At 44.4% G+C, this 20,923-nt stretch overlaps 2 protein-coding genes across 5 annotated transcripts; one reads left to right on the top strand and one right to left on the bottom strand.

The window, feature by feature from the left end:
- Window positions 1–463: 463 nt before the first annotated feature.
- On the bottom strand, window positions 464–13,345 carry gmps (guanine monophosphate synthase). Its single transcript, XM_084467132.1, has 16 exons — window positions 13,224–13,345; window positions 11,636–11,808; window positions 10,968–11,082; window positions 10,318–10,415; window positions 9,798–9,901; window positions 9,455–9,648; window positions 8,691–8,856; window positions 7,803–7,954; window positions 7,467–7,640; window positions 7,139–7,244; window positions 6,832–6,947; window positions 5,011–5,136; window positions 4,016–4,131; window positions 3,688–3,818; window positions 2,816–2,988; window positions 464–2,576 (listed from the first exon to the last, which is right to left on the bottom strand). The coding sequence occupies exons 1-16, from the start codon at window positions 13,302–13,304 to the stop codon at window positions 2,475–2,477; spliced, it is 2,127 nt and encodes a 708-aa protein (XP_084323258.1). The 5' UTR covers window positions 13,305–13,345; the 3' UTR covers window positions 464–2,474.
- Window positions 13,346–14,901: 1,556 nt separating this feature from the next.
- On the top strand, window positions 14,902–20,816 carry slc33a1 (solute carrier family 33 member 1). 4 transcript variants are annotated; one of them, XM_084467134.1, is made up of 9 exons: window positions 14,902–14,959; window positions 15,374–15,819; window positions 15,937–16,096; window positions 16,497–16,692; window positions 16,922–17,118; window positions 17,493–17,677; window positions 18,317–18,434; window positions 18,824–19,039; window positions 19,242–20,816. In XM_084467134.1, exons 2-9 carry the CDS (start codon window positions 15,416–15,418, stop codon window positions 19,407–19,409), a joined length of 1,644 nt encoding a protein of 547 aa, XP_084323260.1. In that variant the 5' UTR covers window positions 14,902–14,959; window positions 15,374–15,415; the 3' UTR covers window positions 19,410–20,816. The 4 variants fall into 4 exon arrangements, with proteins under 4 accessions (XP_084323260.1, XP_084323261.1, XP_084323259.1 ...); XM_084467135.1 differs by having other exon boundaries at window positions 14,903–14,972; XM_084467133.1 differs by having other exon boundaries at window positions 14,911–15,109.
- The last annotated feature ends 107 nt before the right edge of the window (window positions 20,817–20,923 follow it).

The raw sequence follows: 20,923 nt of genomic DNA, 5'->3' as shown, positions 1-20,923 counted from the left end.
TGACTGAACGAGTCTGTTCTTGTCTGTAGTCAGAGGGGATGCAGGTACCATGGGATCACCACCGTGATCGTCGCGGGTGTAGGTGGATGGTAGACGTATGGAATAGTCATACCGAAAACAATTAACACCGATAAATATTGGTGCATGCATACTTTTACTCAATCCATTTGATTGAATGCCCTATGGGATACTAATGCATTACAGGTCTACAACGCCATGAAATTATCATGTTTATTAGGCCAACTAAAAAAATAGGGTGGCATTAGTAGAATGATTTAACATATCAGATACAGTAGTCGGAGCAGTGTGAGTGACCTTGTATGGAGAGCCTTTTAGCACGATTTCAATTAGATCCTGCAGACATCCGCATTCCATTTATAAGGGTTGGCCAAGGGTTGGCCAAGGGTAGTGTTTCAGCCTACAGTGAAGATCATGTTAACACAGTGGAATTGCTATAGAGATTTCAACATGGACTTCTTTATTAAAGCTCAGTTTGTCATTATACAAATGCCATTTTAGTTGAAACTGCATGCGGTGACTTGGATTGAGGCACGTTACTAATGAAAATGAGCATTGAACATCTTTCAAAAAAATAAAAATAAAGTAACATCCAACATAGATTTGCATAACTTAACCGTGTCAATATTGCAATAAAATCCAACTACAAAATTAAATGTCCTTATACCAAGTTGGTGTTGTGTTAAGGAGACATATGTATCATAAAATACACACGTATAAAAAGGCAAAAGCCGTAGAAACATTTTCTTTTGCCATTTGCCGACAAGTTAAGGGAGTCTAATGTCGCATTGTGGGTATTGTTGCCACTTACAAAATGGAGAATGAGCAGGTGAGCGGCACAGAGTGAACACATCTGGGAGGCGTCAGACTTGAACCACATTGTGAGGGGTCTCCAATGGTTACATCGTGAGCTAAATAAACTCAGTTAAACCTGAGCGCTTTATTCCATGAAGACTAAGTGACGGGCAACACTACACCTGACTAAATGTTTAGGTTTTTTTTTGTTTCACTTTTTTTTTTTTTACCGTGAGAGGTATCCGTATTTCTGGTGGACGAGTCTGGGAGTCGGTGACATGGGGTACCGTGAGCTCTACGTTGGACAGACAATAGGGGACAGGAACCACTGCCCTCTTTTCATATGGGGGGGGTGGGGTCATAAAGCGCCAAGGCTTCGGAGATAAAAAGGGTGTGCAAAAGGTTGCCCGTGTACAACAATCAGTGGGCGGCCAAATAACAATTTCAATTTGACAAAGTTTCATACAACTCTGCAGTTATAAATTCATTTTAAGCATTACTGCTTGTTTAGTCCTCACCATTTTGTTATTCTTAAAAAGCGTACATATTGCCGGGTGAGCAAACAACTCAATCGTCTCCATTTCGGAAACAAACAACAAGGCCAGTACAGAAAACAAGACGAAAAAAGGGGAGAGTGTGAGAAGAAACAAAACAGGCACAAATAAAAGGTAAGCCAACATTTTGGCCTCCTGCACAGTAATATATTTTCATTTTAAAGACCTATCTTCAGGGTGACTGGTGTCCATGTTGGGTAAAGCAACCGTCAATTCCTTTTCTTTTTTTTAATGATTTACTGATGGTTGAATTGGACCGGCAGAGCCTAGAACGCTAACAGCTTATTTTACATTTGGCAAATGGAAAAGGAAAAAAAAAAAAGTAAGTTGGTCACAATTGTTCTCATCTTAAGACAGGCATGTATGGCCTCTGACAGCACAGTATACAGGTGGAAAATAAGAACTCCAACACAAACAAAAGCAAATAGTTAAATGGAGACAACGCAAACATAAAGCAGTGAATGACATTTAAACTATACTCATTTGCCGCTTTTACTTTTTATTGATGTTTGTCAGGATTTTATTTTGACATCCCAATAATTCATTAATAATAATTCAATTTGTGGCACGCCATTACACCCTTGAACTTTTGATCTTCAACTGCATTTAGCAGGCAACCGCCACGCAAGAGAGCAGCAATTCTTTTCCCCGCGAGAAGAGGAAATGCACTGTCGCACGAATATCCCCCGAAAGTTGTGTATTGTCAATAAAATATCAACATCCGCCATTATTACATCACAGGCCGTCACCGTAGAGAATATCAAGATGGAGGGAAGGCAAGAGTAGTAGTAGCGCCTTTGCTCGTGCGCTGGTCACAGTACCGCCTGCCTTCCATGGGAATGTTCTAGAGGGAAGGAGGGAGGGCTGGAGAGAGTCCGGAGAGTAAAGGGAAACAAAAAGAGACAGAGAGAGGCAAGCTGTTCACCAGCCCTCACTGGCTGCGTGCGTGTGCGCATGTGCATGTGTGTGTGTGTGTGTGTGTGTGTGTGTGTGTGTGTGTGTGTGTGTGTGTGTGTGTGTGTGTGTGTGTGTGTGTGCGTGTGTGCGTGTGTGTGTGTGTGTGCATGTGTGCATGTGTGCGTGCGTGTGTGTGTGTTCATGTTGGTTCTACTCCCACTCTGTGGTGCCGGGGGGCTTGGAGGTCAGGTCGAACATGACCCTGGAGATGCCCGGGATCTTCTTGATCTCGTTCACCATCTTAAGCACCACCTGAACGAAAGGGGGAGGTATGCAGTGCAAAATTATTGACTATGTAGAACAGAATGAAACCGTGGCAAACAGGTATCGCTACAAATATGACCTATTCCCAATTTCGAGGGGAAATCAATTTAGCAGCAATCGCCAGCCTTGAAGAAACCCAGTGGCAGAAAGGCCCCTGTCTGAAGAGAAGCGGGGAGTCCTGCAATGGGCTGCAGTTTAGCCAACAGTACGTCCATCACGGGGCTTACCTCTTCGGGGATTTGGTTGCCGGGTGTGGCGGGGATCCCCGTCATGAAGTCGCTGGTGATGAAGGTGCGGATGACCACGGAGCGTCGGCAGGACGGCTGCTTCTGCAGGGCGTCGCGGTCAAAGTGCAGCGGGGTGAGGATGATCGGCATCTGGCTGATCTTACTGGAGTAGCCTGCGGGGGAACGCAGCAAGAACAACACCAGCGTGCTCAGAGGGTGCACAATATGGATGGGAGTAGAACATGGCCTTGAGTGTGCAGCTCTAGCAACCTCTAGTGGTCATTTTGTTTTACTTGCATGAGAGGTTGTTTTTTGTTAAACCAGTTAAGACATTTGTCTAAAGAGATAAAAGGTTCTAATCCACGAGTGCCACCAATTATTATTCATATATTTATTGATGCTTATAACTGGTCTTGATGTGCAAAAGGTCTAATAAGCAAGTTTTACAATGGCACCACATTGCTGAATACGGACACCACAGACAATTTGAAACAACGATTGGAAAAATAACTGGACATTGAAATGACTGAAGATGTGTGGCTGAATGCATGGGAAACACAGTCATCCTCCCCCAACTCCCTGACCTGTAGAGACTTCTGCTGGAAAAACCTGATCCGCTTTTTTATCACTCGCAGAAATCTAAACAAACTGGAACTAAGCTATGTTACTGGAGGGAATGTGACTTGGTAAAAAATAAAGTCAATACCAGGGTTGACCAATTAGCACACAGCTACGCTTCTTTTTCAAATAGTCAGAGTCAGAAAATAGCGTCAGAAAACATGTTCTTTACGATGCTATAGTGACGCCCGGTGACCATGGCTCGTTTAGTCATAAACTGTATTTAGCATCTCTGCTCATACACACAGACCTACCAGACTCTCTAAGGATAGAGTGGGCCACAAAGTCGGCCTGTCTGAGCGTGCTCAGAACGCCGGTGGTCAGGAAGGTCGGAGTGATGTCCGTCAGGGGCTCCTTCACGTGGGCTCCAAACACATAAACCACTCTGGAGAGAGGGGAGGGGGTGAGAGGGGAGGGGGTGAGAGGGGGGGGGGTGAGAGGGGGGGGGTGAGAAGGGCACGCGGATGTAGGAATGAGAGACGTATTCACTTGCTAATTGGCGACGAGACGCTGCTCGTTTTTCTTTGTAAAGGCAGCATCATTGAAGTCAGCAGGGGTTGTGTGCGTGTGTACATGGGTCACCTATTGATGTTGTGGCACATGCGAGGGATGAGTCTGGACAGGAACATGAGGGACTCCCATTCTGGGTCCTCTTTACTGGTGATTCCACACACGTAGCTGTAGGACCGGCCGTCGCCCTGCGGACAGGAGGACAGGGCAGTGTTAAACAACCTTTTACCCCCAAAATAATAACGATTGTGGATGCATTTACTTGCCAAAGCTTTAAAACATTTTTATAAATAAAAAGAAAAAAGCTGAAAATTAGCGGAAATTAATGATGCTTTCTCCCCTTACTGCTACATAGACTTATCCAAATATGGAATACGACAACTTAAATAGCCTGCACGTCATACACTCATCAACCCCATCATCAATGTCCAAGCCAGTTAAAGTCCCTTGAGTAAGTCTCCCGTCTGCCCACGGGTCTGAGGTAAATTTAGAACGACTGGCGGTTACAAACAGGAAGCAACTGTCTGTGACACCCCCCCCACCGTCGTGTTCCATTGGTCGGCTGTGGAACAACAGACGGTTCTGCACGGTTCACAATATTATGCTTGTTTTCCATGATGACTGAAGTAGTAAGAGTTAAACCTAAACTCAAACCCCTTGGAGGGAGAGAGTACATGAAATGCTATTCTTAGACCTATCTGGAAGTGTCAGCTGTGTCTGAAGTTGGGACAAAGACATTGCAAAAGCAGAAAACCAAAGCGTTGGAATGAGTGGAGTCTTCTGTTTATCAATGTGGCAGTGGAACGCGGTTTACCTCTAAGCTATGGTTACGGTGAAGTGGGAGAGAAACCTTCAACGCAAGGAAAAGCACAAGTTCCCCCATCTACATTCCTACAAAAACACAACCAACCTCGGGTTGTGAGCAAACATTTGCTCAAAGCAAACACACACAAACACAAACTCTCAAAGCAAACACAGTTTATAGACTTAGTAGTCTTAATTAACGTTAAACAGACAAAGAAAAACGGAAAAAAAGAAATGTTAAAATGAAGCTCTGCTGGTGGTACCTGGACACCGACGGTCTTGATGGGCAGCAGGAAGGCATTGAGTGAATTAAGGCTGGTGATCTGCATGAGCCTGTCCTCCTCCTCATCCGATATGCATGACTTGACTCTCTGGAGTAAGGTGTGGGGCTGCAGAGGGGGAGATCCCCACACACAGTATGTTTACATGCACAGCTTAATTCGATTAAAGCCATAGCTCGATTATGCTCCTCAATTGGACAACTGCAATTGTCCGCGTATACATGGCGGTGAGTAAATCGATTCATTGGCCAAAGCGTGTCATGCCCCGGTACGATAGGTGGCGCTGTGCCCATTTCAACTAGTGGTAATAGAGCCACCGGTTGACCTCTTTACGTCACCAGCAACAACAAACTCATTTGAGAAAGCGATGTTTCAGCAGACAGCTGTCAGTTCATTTCGGGTATATATAATTTCTCCGACGCTCCATTGTACAGTCCGCATACGACCGAGAGGTCGGAACAATGGAGTGTCGGAGAAATTATATGGACCCAAAGTGAACTGACAGCTGTCTGCTGAAACATTGCTTTCTCCTCCATGTCGGGTTTCAATCTGGACTTCAGAGAGTCAAAGCCAAAGTTAATTTCCCCCAATTCCTTTTGCCCATGGGCGAGATAAACCCGACTAGGAGTCTTTACTTGTTGTGGAAGTACCAGAGAGTCGGAGAACCCGACGCAGTCTGTAAGATTCATAATATCAGAGAATACCCCCGTCAGTTCGGCCGCGGCGCAATGAATGAATAAAGATCGTAGTTATTTTACAACCTTGTTGATGAGCAACATTTAGAAAAACATGGACTTTTAATTCAGCCTTGGGTTAAATCGAAGCGTAGTGTGTACTGAATGCATGTTGATGATGATACACTCCTTATAGGTGGTAACTACATTAGCACGACACCGGCTTCCTCCATCTTCTGCGCCAGCTTTTTAAATAAATCGCCGACCCAAAGTGAGTTGACAGCTGTCTGCTGAAAACATCTTTCTCCCACCGGAGCAGCCCCTCCGCCGCCTGTCTGTATACATTCCCTGCCGCATCGCAAGGAATGACTAAAGATCGTAAATCGGGAGAAAAAAACATTTATTTTGACAGATGTGCCCGAAGTTACTACTTTACAACCTCGTTGATGACCCACATTTAGAAAAACGTGTACTTTTAATTCAGCCTTGGGTGAAATGGAAGCGTAGTGCTTCCACCTTTAATGAATGCATGCCATGCGCGCTCCCGTGGCCGGGACACAATTCTTATAGGGGGTAACTACATTCACCGGCTTCCTCCATCTTCTGCGCCACCTTTTTAAATAAATCGCTGTTTCTCGTTATCCCTTTTCCGGCGGCGACAACAACAACAAGACTATCGTCTCCTTCTACTTCCGGCTCACGGCCCTGGGAAAAGATCTCAAGCATGCGCAGAACGCAAATCAACGCATAAGCCAATTCGATTGGCTACATGCACTCTTAGCTCGACTATGAATCGCATTATCTAGGGGTCTTAACTCGACTATGAGTAAGCCAGTTCGATTCGAGTATAGCTCGACTAAGGTGTATACATGCATCTTAGTAATCCAATCATAGTTGGACTAAGCCAATAAGTCGACTTTCTTGAGTGTCATGTAAACGCACTGACAGTTGGAAACGTACTTCTACAGTACACTGAGCAAAAATGCTCAGAAGCTAGGGTTTAAGCAAAAGTGGGTTTCAAATAATACTTAAATTCTTTTGTCTTATAAAAAGTTTTCTAGTTTCTAAAATGTTTTTATTTTTTAAGGCCATCAGAGATGTACACGTACATTGACACACAGATCCTCACCTTTTTGACACTGGCAGAGAAATCTGTGATGATTTTGAGGATGTTGTTGGTCTCGGCAAAGTCCTTGCATATGTAGGGCTCGTCTGCACAGATCACTCTGATTGCCAGACCTGGCCCTGTATTGGGAAAAAGGGTGGGGATCGTCAGAAGGAAAAGTGAGCTGTTGGGGGCATCTTTGGCTGACAAGATACAGAAATAAAAGAACAATTCAGGGAATCAGAAGCAGATAGTGGCACGAGCTAGGCATGTTTGGATCTGCACTAGGGGAGTCCAAACCAGCAGTTTGCACGCATGCTGGCGAACCTACCAGGGAACGGGTGTCGACACACAATCTCTTCTGGCAAACCCAGCTCTCTTCCCAGAGCTCGGACCTCGTCTTTGTGGAAGTCTTTCAGTGGCTCGATTACTTTCCCCTGAAGAAAGACAGAAGGAGCAGAGGCGACATTCCGACACTGAGGAATAACAGGAGAAGTTCAACTAAACGCATACAAGGAAGATAAGAGTGTTGCCTTGCATAGACAAGAACAGTAAAATAAAACAAGTGCCAGTACCAGGCCGTCAAGAGTGTCCACAACAATGGCAGCTGTGGATACCAAGACACCTGGGACGGAATCAGTGTGCTTATGTGTGTCTACCTCATCTCGGAGTTTGCGGATGAGTTCGGTGTCGTTGTGGTGCGTCTTGATGAGCTCCGCCTTGCCGCTGGCCAGCTGGGAGGCGCTCTCGATGAGGTCGGGCCTCAGGGTGCCCTGGGCCAGTAAGACCTCCTCGGGTTTCAGGTTCAACTCCCCAATCACCTCATTGGCTACCTGCATACACACGCATGACAAATTAGGGGTGGTCAATATGATTCTGTACTTATGAGAGCTAATTTGCGGATACACTCAGAAAAAAAAAACATCCAAAACACACGAAGGCAAACCTCAGACAAAAGGGAATTATATTTGGCACTATATTTGTATTGGGCCTACCTTGACGAAGGTGTCTCCGATGATCTTCCTCTTCTCCTCAGGGTTTGTGGTCATGTTCAGGGTCTTGCTGATGCGCTTGCGCGGCGTGCGGTCCTCATCCGAGATGGGCAGGGTCGTCGTCCCGTTGTAGAAGGTGTGGGCCGCGTTCACAACTGGAGAAAGGGGGGGAACAAAACAGGAATAGGTCAATTTATTTGTCTCAAGAAGCAGCGGTGTAGCTTAAGGCGAATACAAATACAATAGCTATGGTTGAACTCAAGCAGACTTCAAAAAGGACAATCACATGGATGGATCACATGGTTACAACATCCCTTGCTTGATGGCCACCATTAGTATATTGGTATATTGTGCCAATCCAGCCATCACTATTCATCATGCCACTTATTTCAGCATAAACATATCCATCCACAAAAGCATTGCGATAATTTATTTTTCATCGTCTTAAAATGGTTTAGATGCATCAACAGTCAGTCGTCATCCACCCACTGCAGCCTCTCACTGGAGAGTGGTAGGGAGCGGAGGTGGTAGTGGAGGTAGAGCAGGAAGTACTCCAATAAAATCGATCCTTGACACCTTCTGGTGTCCTTGAACATGACACGTGTCTCGGCTCTGGAATAGCGGCCTGTCACCTTTCGTCCTGAAAACCACCTTCTAACTCATGAATAGTGCATTTGTGTATGGGTGACCGTGAAGGATCACCTCTAAAGGTGAAAAGAAAAAAAAAAAAGTGTCCAAATAACCTTGGGGTAGGCACACACACACACACACACACACACACACACACACACACACACACACACACACACACACACACACACACACACACACACACACACACACACACACACACACACACACACACACACACACACACACCAGGCTGTTTACCTTGGAGCTTGATGGCCAGCTTGGTCAGGGCCTCCTCCACGCTCTGGCTCTCCCTTTTTCTCATGAAGCCGTTGTCTATGTGCACCGCGATCACCTGGTCCGGGTTCAGGGCCTTGTTGAGGAGGGCCGTGCACACCGTGGAGTCCACGCCACCGCTCACCAGCACCTTCAGCGTGAAACACAAGAGCCCGCCGCCATTAGCCAGGGGACAGTACATGGGTCCCACCATCACGGACATGGTGATATACATCAACTCGGAGGGGAAGGCACTCGATACAATGCATTATCAAGGTTTTCATTCTAACACACAAAAAAAAAAATATATATATATATATATATTAGTAGATCATTGATTTTAGTTTACACATTGTTGTGCAAACCTTTGGAATGGTGTGGTTGGTCCCATGCATTTAGGAAGTGCACATGCATCGTCATGAATGCAGAATATGGCAGGAAACGAAATACAATGAGCGTTAAGTAAAGAATCTCATTGTCAAGAAATGAAACATAGGCTTTGAGTGAATCCTTCTAGTGTGTCTCTAATCTAGTTTTCCTATATTGGGCTCTCCTGAGAAGAAACCCAGTTTGCAGGCACACAGGGAGGAGGCACCCTCCTTTCAGATGGAAAAACAAGTCCAGTCTGACTTTAATAGCCTCCATGTAATTCCAGCCACCAACACAAGCGTATGCCCAGTTTACCTAGGGAAAACTTTCCATTATTAAGTACATTTTTCACCAGCCACTCACACACACAGGGCCCTTACCAGAACTTTGGACTTCTGGACTTTCTCTATGATTTGATCGATGCAGGCCTGCTGGCGGTTCTGGACGGTGAAGTTACTGGTGCAGCCGGCGATCTCAAACAGGAAGTTGCGCAGCATGTCTGTGCCATGCTCCGTCAGGTCAACCTCGGGGTGAAACTGGGTGCCGTAAAGCTTCTTTTGCTCATTGGCAATACCTAGCAGAGGAAAAATAAACGCACGGACCTGCATATTACAACTTTGCCCATTTTGCACAACAGATCTTTAGATTCTGTACATGGTAATACTGCTGCGTTTGTGTGACACACACACACGGCTGCATGCATGAGAACCTAAACCCGCTTACCGGCAATGATGTTCCCTGACTCGGCTACCACCTTGAAGCCATCAGCCACCTTGTCCACACTGTCTCCATGCGTCAGCAGCACCAGCTCCTCCTTCTGTAGGCCTCTGGTAGAGATACAACAGACCCATGTTATTTTCTAGGTTTACTGATCATCTTCCCAGGATGCTGTAATAAACCTATCGGTATTGAGTATTCAACAAAGCCGTGTAAGGCTACCATAACATTTAGGTGAGACTATAGTGAGCTAGTTGTAGCACCTTACCCCTATTCTGTTAGCACTGGAAACACAAATGAAGGTGTGGCTCATGATTGCTAACCCTAACCCTACAGGCTGACAGTGGGATGCTGTAGCAGTATTTAGGCAAAAGTAACATGGATACAAGCAAAGCGTGTCACCAGTACGAATGTCTGTACGAGAGTACGAAAGATAATGGCTCTTGTCGAGCACTGTGCTTGTGCAAATGAACTGAAATAAGACATTGTGGCGAATGTGGACACGTCCATGTGGAAATGACAGTACCTGAAAAGAGAGCAGGTGTTGTCCAGATTCACTTTGAACACCCCATCCTCTCGCACGCTCTTCCTGTGCACTGTGCCACCACACACTTTGTTCATCATCTGGAAACAGACAAGAGGCCATGCTTCAACACAGAGAAGAAGAAACCCTGTTCTACAGTCAGCCAATCACGTTTGTTAAATAGGGCCCCACCATTGGAGGAAAAATATCCCGATACTTAAAAATACTTCAACAGAGCCATAGTTGGTCATAAAACAAATTTTTTGTAGACCTCATTGTTAAGCAACTTTTGGTCCATAATAAAATACATTTACAATCATGAGTAGTGCAAGGAATAACATACTAGCATGATAGTCCTTGCGCTTTACTATAAAAACAATTTGACTCGGTTGAATGAAAATGGCTGCATAATCTCATGCATAATGTTTTATATAGTGGACAGTTAAGAGTTCTTATCCTGCAGTCACCAAAGCAGGTTGGGCATGTACTTGGTATGTATCTTAGCTGCGCTTTGTAGGTGAATGTTCACCTACGTGATTGTTTGGTTGTACACTAGTGGGTAAACAGAAAACAAAAAAGTACCAAGAATATATAACAAGAGTATCTCGATACACCTGATTTGGTGTGCACTTTTTTCTGATTACAGAACATACCTGCATTCCATAGCAGATTCCTAGGACAGGCTTTCCAATGGTGAAAATTGCCGGGTCGAACCAGGGTGCGTCTTCTGCGTATACAGAGGCTGGGCCTCCCGAGATGATGATCGCCCTGCAAAGGTGGAGTAGTGGGATAGTCAGGGGTCATGTACAACTACTCACATTCATATTCAAAACAGCAGAGGGTTTGATATTGTGGAGCACAGGGAAATTACTTTTAGCTTTGCCTATAACTCTCTACTTGCTCTGAGTTGGGGAGAATGAATGAAGTCGTTCCTTTTGTTGGAGGGTACAAATTATCAACAGGGAGATGATCGCATTCCATGATCCCATGACAGATTCTTCTGAATTGGATCATGGATTTGTTACATAAGTGGAATGGCAAGAGGAATGGTCTGAATGAGAACATGCCAATTTGCGGTCGATCCATACAATGGACGAAATAACATGGCAAATCAGCTTTGAATAACTTCAAATTTCCTGCATGAAGGAAATAGTAAGTTACTTAGTTTGAATATCAATGAACACCTCCAGTCTAAAATGTATGAAAATCATAAAAATGATATATCCTGAATAAAATAGCCACAATATATTTCTAGTCCCCTTCCACACACACACACACACACACACACACACACACACACACACACACACACAGTTCTCACCTGAACCCTTGTTCTTTGATGTGAAAAGCGGGGGTCTCAAGCGGCAGGATCTCTGACCGCACACACATTTCTCGCACCCTTCTGTCAATAACCTTCCCATACTGGGCTCCTGCATCCAGGATGACCACGGCCCCCTCACACGACCCATTTTGTTCAGCACTGCCGATATCCAGCTGATGAAATACAAACCCAACTCACAGTTAATGAAAGCCATATACAGAGAAAACAATATACATATCGAACTGAGCCATATGTATCGAATCTTGTTTTCATTACAAGATTGGGGCACAGAAATTGTTTAAACTGGTATGTTGGTTGAGGGTCCTAGAGCAGTCGAGAACATTGTCAATGCATTACCGTTAGTCATCGACAATAAACCTATTATCTTCAGTCAAAGCATCAATAAAAAGTAAGTCTGGACATGTGACCTCCCATAGTGACTTAAAGGGAAGTGTGCTGCATCCACTCTCCACTCACCAGACAATGCTCTAATAGCATGATACAAATTAAGAGCCTGAAAGAGCCTACTTAACCTATACAGTGTGATCGGACATGAGTATGGCAGTTCACCATCAGGAGTGATTTGCCCAGTTCGTTAAAACAAAAAAAAAAAAAAACAGATCAGAAAACAGATACTCCACTAGAATAAATATTATTGCGTAAACGTGGGACGTTAGAAGCAAGGAGTAACACCGTCCACGTGTTTTACGGAACACACAAGTTACTCTCTGGAGCACCCGAAAAACGGCTTGCATTAGGCGGTGGGGGGGGGGGGGGGGGGTAGCAGCCTCTGAATCGTGGTCTGATCCAAACGATGGGATAAGATCACGAATATTGTGGCATGATAATGAAATAGCTACTTCCACTGCAAACTTCACAGACGTAGCCAGACTGCCAACAGAAGGGTCTAATCCCTTGTCACAACGGCAGTGATACACCGGGGCTAGCTCCGTTAGCCCCCACTATGTGACAGAAGACACCCCGGTGGTCACGGACCACGCGAAACGGCTCAACAGAAGCTACATGTGAATCGTCCCGCTGAACACAGTGCTCTTCAAACAGCAACACTCGGGTCAACTTGAATGTTTGATTCGCTTTCGGTACCATTGTCACTTAGCGGGCTGCGGGTGGATATTATACACAGTGGTGCCGAGCGTTAGCCAGCTAGCTGTTCCACAATCAGCTGGCTAAATTAGCACAGCCATGCTAAACCCACGCGGTGACGGGAGACCGCGGCTCCGGCGACCCGACGGGACGGCCGGCCACTCTGGTAGGACACGCACAAGGGTTTATTTGTGGGCCAGACCCGGGCCACAGTCTGTAAAGCCGACACGTAGAGCAACACGTCCCCGGCGGGACGTTGCTGCAACAGGCATGGATGTACTCCCGGGCAATGCTGCATGCTCTGCAACTTTCCCCCGGATACACACACAGGCCATAATGAGCAGGGGACTCCACCAGCACCGAGTTCCCTTAACGTCAGTCCACTGTCCATCGTTACAGTCCACACCTAGACCCACGGGGCGCCCCACTGTCCCCCCTCCCGCGGAATCATTTTGGTAAGACGTAGTACCGTCAAGTCACTGACCTTGCTATCTCCGTTGCACAGAGCCATGGATGACGGTTGTGTTATGGAATGAGCTCTCCCCCCTAGTGTCCCTGATCTCATGCGCAGCTCCGCGAGAGAGAGAGAGAGAGAGAGTGCGAGAGTGAGAGAGCTAGCCACTGAGTCAGCGCGCCGACTACTGTCTCGACGTGAGATTGGACCGAGCTGCGAACACACCGTGAATCCCTCTGATGATGGAGTTAACTTCAACGTTGCGGAAAGTTGGCATATATATGACTTTGCTGGGAGGAGCACAGGCTAATACTATAATGAGAAAGGCTGCCTACGGGGCCTGAAATTAACATCCCATGTATCATTTCAAAGATTCCTTGTTTTTTCAGGAGCGTAGTTGTGTTTTTTTGGTTTTGTGTTGTGCTTGTGTTATTTGCCTTTTCGCGACCAATTCAGACAGGTTTATAATTAAATATGTCTAATCATGAAATGTATAATCAAAACTATTTTTCAAACGCTTAAGCACACATCGATGTACGCGCACGATCGCACGCAGTGCACTGGTGCTGTGTGTGTGTGTGTGTGTGTGTGTGTGTGTGTGTGTGTGTGTGTGTGTGTGTGTGTGTGTGTGTGTGTGTGTGTGTGGGTGAGGGTGTAGGCTACATATTTCGCAACTGAAGGTTCATTTTCAGGTAAAATGAGAAGGGCATCAGACCGAACACTAGTGCTTATTATGTAATATTGAGAATGAACTGAAATTTAAGACGATTTAGACAGATTTAAGAATAAGAATTCCAATTAGGTATATTGGAATGACTATGATTTTTAGGTTTTTATTTTTAGGAGGTCTAATGTAGTCTTTCAGTAAGTGTTGCTGTTTTGTTTTCCTTTTAAAACACAAATAATTTCCTTTCCACATAAACAATGCAATTGTCCTGGGGATGTGCACATGTACCATTTGAAGACTCCTCTGCCCTCCATTACAGCAACACTATTATCCATTTTAGTTGTAGAACATATATTATTTGTTCCGTTTGGAGCAGTAAGCTACTGTGAACTACACGGTCTTTACATGAAGCCTTAATTCCATTTGGGTCCTCCAATTGTGCTTGTGTGCATGGTCACATGCCGTTGGTTAAGATAACCAATTCCACATGTCAATTAAAGATACCACACAGCAGAACATGCAGTCATTCATTACCCTCCCTCCCTCAAAAAAGAACATTGAAATCTCTCGAATAATTTGCAAACTAACTAACTATATATATATATATATATATATATATATATATATATATATATATATATATATATATATATATATATATATATATATATTAGGCTATAGTACATATTTAACATGTGTTAAAAGTGTTAAAAAGAGAAGTACAACTTTGTATTATATGTATTTCTATAAACAGTAGTCTAGTGTTTTAATACTAGAAACACTAGTAATACTAAAATAATAATACTATTTTCAAGACATTTACATTTTTGAACGTATATAGGTCACCTATTTATCACTAATTTCTCAAGTCTTAAAATGATATGATTATACTTGATCACTTTCCTATTTCGATGATGTTTTCTTCAATTCAATTTGTATTGTGCCATGAATGCATTGCATTTTACCGTAAGCGGAACTGTGTTTCGTCGATGTTTGACACGTCAGCGGAGTCGAACCGGAGTGTTTACAGAGTGCACATACCGGCAGCACTTCCTTGAATTAGTAGTTGTTTCCATTGGTTGTATCTTCACGTTAGCAGGTGAAACAACACGGTAGTAATTCTATACATTTGCTCTTTTGTTAAAATGACACAAACCATTCCTAGAGCATAACGTGCTATTTGTGATTGATTCATATTTGTCAACCATGTATTCATCTGGCATGATTGTCGCTTCGCTATTACCGACAGGTACGCATGCGTAATACAAACAATACCCATGATATCTGTCTTCCTAATACTTGTGTAAGTTACTTTAAACACATGTATTCACCTGGAGATTTAAGGGTTCATTTAGTGGGGCTTAATCATGGTTCTTAAACTCGTTAGAATGTGGACACTTGTCCGTTTTCGCGTGTTGATTTGCCTTTTCGTTAAACAATGTTATTATTGATGTATTGACTGGTGGCCAAGCAGTGTTGAGGATTATATTCTCACGATGCATTCTATTGTCAGATCTGCTAAAAACACAGGTGGTTTAATGCCCACTGATCCACCATGGAGCCGTCAGACTCAGTTAGACACAAGAACGGGAGGCAGAGGAAGACAACAGCCAACCTCCCAATTGAAAACATGAAAGACAGGGAGATGGAAGGATCCGGACCGGAGGTTGAAGAGGAGGCAGAGGGTCTTCTCCAAGGGTCTGACTCAGAGGACAGGAGGCCTGCAAAAGTCCGGCCAGGACTGCGGAAGGAGTTGGGGAACATTCTGCTTCTTCTCTTCCTCTATGTTCTTCAGGGAATTCCTCTGGGACTGGCTGGTAGTATTCCTTTGCTCATGCAGAGTAAAAGTGTCAGCTACAAGGACCAAGCGTTCTTCAGTTTTGTCTTTTGGCCCTTTAGCCTGAAGCTACTCTGGGCTCCGCTTGTTGACGCACTGTACTTCAGCAGATTTGGCCGGAGGTAAGCTGGGAGATCTAGTCTTGGAGAGTTGTTGTTATTCTCCAGCAAATGATCACAGTCATTATTTGACTCCCTATGGGAGAGATGAAACTAATGCCAATTGCCTTTTATCTTTAGGAAGTCATGGCTGATTCCCACACAGTACCTGCTGGGTCTCTTCATGCTCTACCTCTCTGTGACGGTGGACTCACTGCTGCAGAGCAATGACTCCCATGGACCCGACGTATTGACTCTGACCGCAGTCTTCTTCATGCTGTCCTTCCTGGCAGCAACACAGGTAGACTTCTAATGAACGATGCCCTTGTGCAAAGTCTGTCTGAAAACACACACTGCCTAAAGTTAGGACACCTACTGACGAACATCTTAAAGGGGACATATTATACCACCAGGTGTGAGTGTGATTACAAGCCGTTTTGAAAATGTGCCGCTTCTGACATCACAGGTGGGCGTGTCCACCTAGATGTGTGCTGGTTAGATCAGTCTACCAGCCTACCCATTGGATTGTAGCAAACGTTGCTCATCTATCTGTCATACATCTAGGTGGACACGCCCACCTGGATGTCAGAAGCAGCACATTTTCAAAACGGCTTGTAATCACAATCACACCTGGTGGTATTATATGTCCCCTTTTAAGGATGTTGCTTTGCTAATATAAATTGACCCTCTGTGTCCCCAAGGACATAGCTGTGGACGGCTGGGCTCTGACCATGTTGTCCAGAGAGAACGTAGGCTACGCCTCCACGTGCAACTCTGTGGGCCAGACGGCAGGCTACTTTGTGGGCAATGTGCTCTTCCTGGCTCTTGAGTCGGCTAACTTCTGCAACCAATACCTGAGGAGCGAGCCCAAAGACACAGGCTTAGTCACACTATCAGGTATTTGTGGCTCTTTAGTTTTGGTCGAGTGTGGATTGTTTATTTTTGTGTAGTCCTTGTATCTATCTGTAAGACATTAATAAACACTCCCTCATTTGATGAGATGGTCCCATCTCTTGTATGATAAACCTTAAGACAAAGTGACAAGGTGTTGGGGGGGGGTTGTCATTCGCCTCCTGCATTAATGAAAAAAACAATGAAAACCACGTGGTCTGTCTTTGCGGCGCAGATTTCCTGTTTTATGGGGGCGTGGTGTTCATCATTTCCACAACGCTCGTGGCCGTCTTTAAGAGGGAGAGCGAGCGTGGCCAAGGGAAGAAGCGCGCGAAGGAGACGCAGGGCGTCTTGGAAACCTACAAGCTCCTGTTCTCAATCATCAAGTTGCCGACTGTTGCCTCCTTCTGCACTCTGCTGCTCACTGCCAAGGTACCTCCTCATCCTCCCAGCAGGGTGCCACTCACTACTCATTACACACTGTGGCACCACACGGCCCATTTAGTAGGCTGCAGGCAGCCTTTGTAGGCAGACCTGCTGCGCTAACTTGCATTTGCATTTAACTTTCATTTGCATTTAACTTGCATTTGCATTTAGTTTACATTTTCCGAACGTGTATTTGCTGTGTAATTTATAAGCAATGAAACCAACATACCAGAAACCTGCAAAACGGTAAGGTTTTGGGTCTCAAAACGGGCCCTGTGAGGCCCATTCCACATACTGTTGCACATATCTCGTGAAAAGTTTTAAAGTTATTTTTTGCAGCTCTGAACAGTGTTTTCCCTTGAATGTATCGTGTGTTTCAGATGGGCTTCTCAGCAGCCGATGCAGTGACTGGCCTGAAGCTGGTGGAGGCCGGTGTCCCCAAGGAGACGCTGGCCTTACTGGCCGTGCCCATGGTACCCCTGCAGATCCTTCTGCCTCTCATCATCAGCAAATACACTGCAGGGCCCCGGCCCCTGGATATCTTCTACAAAGCCTTCCCTTTCAGGTTGCCACTCACACACTCTTTCTTCATGATTTTGTCCACAATACACCGGTGATATCTGGAGAGACGTTGTACACAATATATGTACTGTAAATACCATGCTTATTCCTTAACCATTTTGTTTAGTTTTGAAACTATGTATTTTGTACTACTTTATTTAAAATACAGCTTTCAATAATCATTTTCTGAATGCCACAAATCAAATTTATGCGTGTATAGCAATCATTTATTGACTTTAATGAGTCCACAATGAGTGCCACAACCGGTCCCATATAACCACCTCATCCAACATATAATGAAGATGCCGCACAAAATCGGGCACAATGATCTAGTCTCACTGGGGCAGAGCAGAACGGACAGGATTATGTATAGTCATTAACATCAAACTCGCCACCATAGCTAGGTTGATCCTTTAGCTTTTATTAGCTCTGATATCTCGAGATTAACCAAATGTCGTGTGGACCAGAAACACATGCAAAAAAATTGGTGCAAGGAAAAAGGTCTTGCCGTGGATATCCATTATCTGGCTAGACCGGAACCCCCGAGGTATATTGTCTTCAAACGGTTTCCGAGAGTTTCCGAGATTGCCTTCACGGCACAACATGTTCTCTGTAATATCGGTTTGTTGTGGTGTGGCACCAGGTTACTGATCGGCCTGGGGTACGCTCTGCTGGTGTGGTGGACGCCCAGCGTGAGGACGGAAGAAGGCTTCCCTATGTACTACTACTTGCTGGTGCTGTTCAGCTATGCCCTTCATCAGGTTTGATCCCTTTCTACGACCAAACTCCTTTTAATTGTGTCTTTTGCTTTCACGTTCCTGTGCCAATAGGTTTTCTTTCACCTAAGGCAGGGTTTGGATAAAAGCTTGTATTGTGTCTTACTTGGACCAAGGCCAGGAAGCAGTCAATGCCTCTGGGTTAAGGCCTCATGTATCCAGTAACGTTTCTGGCGCATAGTTGTCCGTAGATTGTATTCAGTAACTTGAGATATCTAGAGATTGCTGACATTCTATTTCTCTTTCTAAGATGCATCACTGAATTGCCAAATTAAAGAAATACCCGCCTAGACAAATGGCTCTCTTAAACCTCTGTAAAACCCATTCTGACAAGTGCATATTCAGTAATGCCATCGCCTCGGTTTGACCACTAGGTGGCGCTGTACAGCATGTACGTGGCCTGCATGGCCTTCCACGCCAAAGTGAGTGACCCGTTAATCGGGGGCACCTACATGACCCTGCTGAACACGGTCACCAACCTGGGGGTGAACTGGCCCTCCACCGTGGCCCTGTGGCTGGTGGACCCCCTCACCTCCAAAGAATGCCAGGGGGCCGCCGGGCAGACTTGCGACTCACTGGATGAAGCTGTGGTAAGTGAGAGACGAGAGGGTGATCTGATTCTTCACACATCCTCTCTGAAACGCTTCCACAACGGGGGGGGGGATTGAAACGTTCCTAGTTAAGATACGTTGTATGGAGTTAATAGCTGCAGTAGAAAAGGGAAATCAAAAAAACTGCAGTTGCTAAATAATTGACCCGGTTTGTCCTTGTCTCCTCATCTGGTTGCCACAGCTGTGTGTCAAGGAGGGAGGAGCCTGCATGACGACATTGGACGGCTTCTACGTGGAGTCTGTGGTCTGTGTTGTGATTGGCTTGGCCTGGTGGTTGTGGTTGGGGAAGAGGCTGAAGAGGCTGCAGGAAGAGAGTCCGGCGGCCTGGAGGTGCAAAACAAACCAATAAACACACTGTTTTTGGTTGACATGGAACTCTTTTCTTGAAACACAGAGGCATTGCTCTTGGTCCAAAAATGGCCGAACGCTAAAAGCAATGTCGTCAAAAACGTTGATTTGCTCACACCTTACATACTGCTGTAGTCTTCATGCTATGGACAAAACGCACACATTTTCAGTTTGTTACGTCTCACCTACATTAATATTTTGTCTCAAGAAAGAAAACATCTTTCAATAAAGTCGTCCTAACTGTTTTCTGTGTTTAATCAAGGTAAACACAGTTCCTTGGAAATGAACTGATTTTTTTAAGTTTGTTAAGATAACTTATTCAGGCATTTTGAGTGTAGCTTCTTTGCATTCTCCACCTGTGCTTTGTGATTGCTAAGATATCTACACACCGTATCAGATCATGGTGATTGTATTTGCTAATGCTTTTGGTCTTATTCGAAGTAGCACAAGTGTATAGATTCTATATTTGAAACCTCCTGGACTCCTGGGGCAGGTGAGCCCCAACCCCCTCTGTTCTGCCTTGGTTTCTGTTTGCTTTTCATTGTCTGCAACCGGTTCGTTATTTAGGGTTATTTGTGCCTTTCTCATTCAGACTCATTCAGTTCAGACGTAACCGATAATGAGCCCTGATGCCACATGGATCCTTCAGTGTTGACTTTTTCAAGTTAATTGAGCCATGGTTGGGTGGACAAACAGAAGGAAAATTATTTTATTTGTTTTAATAAACTTGATTTTGATTTAATCTGAAATTTTCCTACAAAATTAAATATGAAGCTGTACAAAAACATTAGTTATGTTTCATTATCACAGTCACATTATCCGATTTGTAATCAACATGCTGTCATATTTTTGTGTGTTTAATTGGTTCGCCCCTTATAAGTATACCCGAGTATACTTAACTAATGGGAACTAACATTCCCATTTTAATAACTAATCACCAGCGGTCAGCAAGTCATCACCTATGCCCCACTTTAGGCACTGCACATGGAGGAGAAGCAGTATTTCCTTTGAGAAGTGTTATAAGGGAAAATATGAGCATTTGTCTAATTTGATGTTCATTTTGACACTTCCGACAGCCGCCACACTTGTTTATCGTGATCGATAGATTTGTTTCTGCTCTTCCAACTGACATTGTCTTTTTCAGGTTTTCTATTTATTTAAATTGTAATTTGTTACTTTTTTTTGGGAGCCACACTGTTTTATCTGTTAAATTAAATGTGTTTTATTTACACATTTTAGTAAAAAAAACTGAATTTGCAATTTGTATGCAAATTCAAAGGTGAAAATGTATTTTTGACCTATTTCTTTTTCCATTTTCTACTGTAAAATCAGTACAAATATCTAAATGTTATGCTATGAGCTATTCTGTATAGAATATTCTGAAGGATGCAATATTAATGAGTAAGCAAATCTTATATGAAATAAACGTTTCAGAATCAGTTTCCATTCTCAAATGTGCAAATTCTCAATTTTCTTCACCTTATGATCGTAATGTCAAGCCTACATCAAAATATT

This window comes from Micromesistius poutassou (genome assembly GCF_964030765.1).
Source record: "Micromesistius poutassou genome assembly, chromosome: 4".
In the NCBI taxonomy this organism is placed as follows: Eukaryota; Metazoa; Chordata; class Actinopteri; order Gadiformes; family Gadidae; genus Micromesistius; species Micromesistius poutassou.
This window is presented reverse-complemented; position numbering and strand designations above follow the sequence as displayed.

Excerpts from the sequence above, each read along its gene's own strand:
- slc33a1 (XM_084467134.1), top strand. The coding sequence starts at position 15,416 with ATGGAGCCGTCAGACTCAGTTAGACACAAGAACGGGAGGCAGAGGAAG. Across the intron at positions 15,820-15,936 it reads TTCAGCAGATTTGGCCGGAG|GAAGTCATGGCTGATTCCCA; the intron begins GTAAGCTGGGAG and ends TTTTATCTTTAG. Across the intron at positions 19,040-19,241 it reads ACTCACTGGATGAAGCTGTG|CTGTGTGTCAAGGAGGGAGG; the intron begins GTAAGTGAGAGA and ends TGGTTGCCACAG.
- gmps (XM_084467132.1), bottom strand. The coding sequence starts at position 13,304 with ATGAGATCAGGGACACTAGGGGGGAGAGCTCATTCCATAACACAACCG. Across the intron at positions 11,809-13,223 it reads TGTGCAACGGAGATAGCAAG|CTGGATATCGGCAGTGCTGA; the intron begins GTCAGTGACTTG and ends GTATTTCATCAG. Across the intron at positions 3,819-4,015 it reads ATGTGCCACAACATCAATAG|AGTGGTTTATGTGTTTGGAG; the intron begins GTGACCCATGTA and ends CCCTCTCTCCAG.